The sequence below is a fragment of the Alosa pseudoharengus genome, unplaced genomic scaffold, assembly GCF_046254945.1.
Source record: "Alosa pseudoharengus isolate Yale_2024_CS ecotype anadromous, Long Island Sound unplaced genomic scaffold, YU_APseudo_1.1 YU_APseudo_1.1_scf_18, whole genome shotgun sequence".
NCBI classification, from domain to species: Eukaryota; Metazoa; Chordata; class Actinopteri; order Clupeiformes; family Clupeidae; genus Alosa; species Alosa pseudoharengus.
Genome location: NW_027468650.1, coordinates 3,270,608 through 3,275,737, shown reverse-complemented (window position 1 = coordinate 3,275,737; position 5,130 = coordinate 3,270,608). Strand labels below are relative to the sequence as shown.

At 44.0% G+C, this 5,130-nt stretch overlaps 1 protein-coding gene across 1 annotated transcript in view; it reads right to left on the bottom strand.

Moving 5' to 3' along the window:
* Positions 1-5,130, bottom strand: part of phldb2b (pleckstrin homology-like domain, family B, member 2b) — an 83,862-nt gene extending 78,732 nt beyond the window's left edge. Inside the window, exon 1 of the mRNA XM_076290069.1 lies at positions 4,862-5,130. Within this exon, the coding sequence (XP_076146184.1) occupies positions 4,862-4,883 (22 nt within the window). The 5' untranslated portion in view covers positions 4,884-5,130. The remainder of the gene's footprint in view (positions 1-4,861) is intronic.

The window sequence follows — 5,130 nt, the reverse complement described above, 5'->3', positions numbered from 1 at the left end:
GGTAATGTCAGGAAACCTGTTCTCTTTAGCTCATATCAGGATATATTGACTCTGTGCGAGTCCAAGCAGGAAGCTAGTGGTCCACCAGGAAGGACCATATCTCTTGGCCTGACAGCAGGCCCAGCTGGAATGTCAAAGTTAGTCATTTAAATACAAAGAGGCATATTGGTCACAGTATGAGCATGGCAAAAGAAAAAAACTCTTCCCAGTAAGTACTCAGGATTTGAGGTTGAGAAAAAAAATAATTCTCCCACCATATTTTCATCCATGGAGATGATCTCATCCACACCAGAGCGGTAGATAAAACTTTTTCTATGGCTCTGATCCACACTATATACAGAAGGAGAGAGCTTGTAAAAGCAGCTTTTGCCTCACAACATTCAGTTAGCACATTTCTAGCTACTTAGCTTCCATTCATAGCTTCCAAGCGTTGCTAAAGTTAGCTTCCATTCATGCCAGTTGTGCTGTTGGTGTTTGTGAGGTGATTCTTGCAGTTACAGAAGCTTGCTAGTTTTAGATAAAACATGTTTACTCTTTAACTCAAAGATTCAAAGAAATACACAGGAGCCATTTTAGCAAGAAACTTTTCTGATTAGTGACCAAGTGTTTATTGCACATTCACCAGACAAACTGCTGTCAGCATTTTTGTTAAAAAGGTGGCAAACCATAGGTGAGACCATGGGAACAAATGTAGGACTGTGTTGGAAAATAGAGCAGCGGGCTAACAGAGGACGGCCACTGGAGAACGAGAGAGCATTAAAGGAGTGAGATAGAGGTCACTGGAGAACGAGAGAGCGTTAAAGGAGTGGGTCAGTTGGGCGCTGGCTCTGTGCCAAGGCCATGAGCTGACTGGAGATGGAGAGATCAGCGGATGAATGACACATGCGGTCAGATCTCCCGCCACATCTGGTCACCAGGGAAAGCCTGTCAATCAGTGAGCTGTGCAGACGGAGCGCATCTCAGCACTTCAGTGGCCAGAGCGGACTAGGGTCTCAGGACGCAGTTCACAATCACATGCCCTGCTGTCGTCTTCTTCACATGCTGACCTGTGAGCTTATTGGCTGGTGTGGACAGGAAGAGACAGCTCACAGGCAACCCTTGCCTTCCATGCCTGACACACACACACACACACACACACACACACACACACTCCCACCACACACACTCCCACCACACACACACACACACACACACACACACACACACACACACACACACACACACACACTCCCACCAGACACACACACACGCACACACACACCCTCCCATGTCTCTCAGTCTTCAGTCCAGCCATTTCCTTGGATTCAAAAGCAGCTTCCTGTCTGTGAAATCGCTGTTTTCCAAACACCCTTGTGTCCTCTTGCACAGCGCTCTCCGGTCAGCCCCTTCACTTTAATCAGCGAGATTAACCTCCTGTTGTCACACTACCACACCACATCTGATTACAACGCTCTGAACAAAGAGAGATTTCCCCTAAAACATCTTCATGGCGTGGTCCGTTGTTAGAAACGTATATGTAAACAACTGCTTGAATTTAAAAAGGTTTTGACTTGAGTGTTAGTGTCACGTTGTCTAGAGGACCACTGCAATTATGGGAAGGAGAAAGTGGGTCAATGGCTCCTCAGAAGTTCAGGTTGAAATTCAGGCATGTGTAGCCTAAATACCCCCCCCCCCCCCCCCCCCCCCCACACACACACACACACACACACACAGCTACCTCCATACACCACCTTCCACCCCCGTTAGCCTGACCTGGCCCTCTCCCCAGATGGAGGGGACGTGCCCCAGCAAGCCTTGGCATCAGCTCTGCCTTTTGAGATGCACTCAGGTATGTCGCCGTGGGATACGAAGGCTGCTGTGAGCCACATTCCTGACCTCAGTGCTCCTCCGGGGACGGATCTGGTTCCTTACAGGAGTCATGGAGGTCCTCTGGGCCCATTATATGACTTAGGGCTGCCCGCAGATATTATCCTCTTTTCACCCCCCCTCTCCATCTCTCTCTCTCTCTCTCTTTCTCTCTCTTTCTCTCTCTCTCTCTCTCTCTCTCTATCTCAATCTCTCTCTCTTTCTCTCTCTCTGTCTCTTTCCATCTTTCTATTTTTTTCTCTCTTTCTCTCTCTCTCTCATTCTGCTCTGGCAAGTAAACTTTAACAATTAAGAATCTAAGAATCTCTCAATGGGGAAAAACCCAGCGAGTCAGACATGTCTGCACGTCTGCAGCCACATCCGATGCCTGTGTTAAGGTTTGTAATAGAGTGCGTAAATAATTAAAAAAACCTCATAAATGCAGATGTAAACACAAATGTGTCCCAGTTCTGTCGCTGTGTCTAATTAGGTTCTTTATTGGAACAAGACAACAAAAACACTCCACTCACTCTACCATGTGCTACTCGGGGCTTATACAACCTTTTTAGGGTTATTGACAGTCATGCCACATCTAATGCAACCTCGCTGCCATGTCTACAGACAGTTGCACGCGGAGGGCCTTCCAAAGGAAACGACCCCAGCTGTGAGGCAGATGGAGCGATCAAAGGGACAGCTGTTGAAACACCGCATTCTTGATTAGACCCCCATCATTCCCCCACTACAAACAACTGAAGTGACACTTCTAGGTGTCTTCAAAAGGTGCCAAAACCAGAGCAGACAATTAAGAGTGGGGATCACTGTGACGACTCAGTTATCACTAATATCCCTGTGACGACTCAGTTATCCGACTCAGTTATCACTAATATTACTGTGATGACTCAGTTATCACTAATATCACTGTGACGACTCAGTTATCACTAATATCACTGTGACGACTCAGTTATCCGACTCAGTTATCACTAATATTACTGTGATGACTCAGTTATCACTAATATTACTGTGACGACTCAGTTATCCGACTCAGTTATCACTAATATCATTGTGACGACTCAGTTATCCGACTCAGTTATCACTAATATCACTGTGACGACTCAGTTATCACTAATATCATTGTGACTCAGTTATCACTAATACTTCATGTCTTTTGATTCTTCTTGCTTAAAACAACCTAACTCTGACAATAACCTACAAAAAGACCAAGAACATGTACTAGATAGGTATAATTTTATATAATTATGTACATAAGCAGTTAACCTCTTCTGCTTATGATAATTTATGAAGTTATGTTTCATATCTAAATAACATTAACCACAGTTGTCACAGGCCCTTAGTGAAACTTGCATCTACTTTGAATTTGCTTGAGTTTATTGCCTGTGTAGTGTGAATTACAATGCCCTGACAGGGCCCTCGTCTGGGCCCAGAGGATCCCCCACTGATGAATCCACCCTACACAGTGTGATGCTATCTCTCTGCACCAACTCCCCCCCGCCCACACACACACACACACACACACACACCACCACCACCACTACCACCATCTCCCCAATCACTGTGCCAGACCAGCCTGTCACATGTGACAATGACCTTATTGTTGTCACGGCGCCCTGGTTAACATGGGATCCCTTTCTGCATGCCACACATTTATGAGGGGTGACCCTGCCCCCGTCCCTCCCAAAGACACACACACTTTTTCTCAGCCAGCTCAGGACCTTTAGTGAAGACAAACCCCTTTCTGTTCACCGTTTGGGGCCTGGGAGGCAACTTTCGCCCACCAAAGCCAGTTTAAAACCCTCTGTTCCAAACAAAGAGTGGTTATGAGTTGTTCAACATTGTCTTTTCCTGCAGAAAGGAAATAAAACTAGCCCAGTATAGAGCTTGTTGTCCAGTGGTAAATTTTTCCATAATGGCCACTGTTTTATTTTTGTGCTCGCACCTGCAATTGTTCTGTATGATTTTTGAAACCCCAGATCTCCAGTCCAATGTAAACAATTTAGAGGATGTGGACTGTTTTAACAGCTGTGCAAATGCAGCATATATTGCATAATATAAAATGTACATTAGATTAGGTAAGCCATGAAGACCAGAATACCATATGCACATATTTTATGGCAGCATTTAAAAGCAGGGAGAAGGAAAACAAAATGTTACACATGGGAACTAGATTATCACTGGAGCACCTTCTCATGTGCACAGTGCGTGTTCCTGCAGTATTTAGTGTTTATGTTAATTTTGGGAAAGTATGAAGGCGTATATGCATATGCTTATCTCTCTGCTATAATACCTTTTTTGACTTTATTGCACCTTTTTGTAATAAAGTAATGATCAAGTCAAGCAACATATCAGGTCATTTACTACTTTGGAAATCCATTCAAACTCCTAAATATCACAAAGTTACAAAACAGAGGATGAAGAATAATATCAACTATCAACTTTCTTGCACCTGTTGCAGAATTGCTGACAATAAAGAACTGCTATGTAAAACTGAAAACGTTATGTTCTTTGTCTCCCAGATATCCCCAAAAGTAGGCTTCCTAGATATTTCCCAAAAGTAGGCTACCCTTTCTCTCCATCTGATGAGATAAGTCCCCCATCCTGGCCGACTGCACTTCAGTGCACGTTACTTGCCCAATAGACACAACACAACAGCTTTAGTCGTGCACGAGCTTGCAGGTAGGACTTGGTCTGGACTGTATTGGCATGCGGCGTTTCCAATAATATAAACAATGCAGTCTTTGTTTCTTCTAAGAAAGCACGTACGCTTATTGAATAAGGGATAATGTTTCTTAAGTTGATACTCATTAAAACGACAACAACAAAAACTAAGAAAACAAATTCGGATGTGACCCACTATTTGTTTCCACTGAACGAGCTCACGTAACATGAAAACCACATCGTTTTCATCTAAAGAAAACATCTTTTAACATCTTGTAAACAAATAAGCACAGGTATTCACATTCACAAGCTGCAGGTTCGTTAAAGGTATTATGTCTTACCATTACTGATAAGAAGTCTGTCATGTTCACATACAACGTCAGAACCACTTTCCAAGGTATTCAGTGTAGTTTCCGAACTTCAGTCTTGAAACTCTTGAAATATCCCAACGTTGATACGTCCTATCGTACTTGTTATTATGAATTTAACTCAATCCCAGTAAAAATGCAAATTACTGCACAGATTCATCAACTCTTCCCACCTCTTGAGGACCAGAGGCGCTGCCCTGTCCCAGCAGCAGCGGTGATCTGCAGTGAAGAATGCGCAACAGCT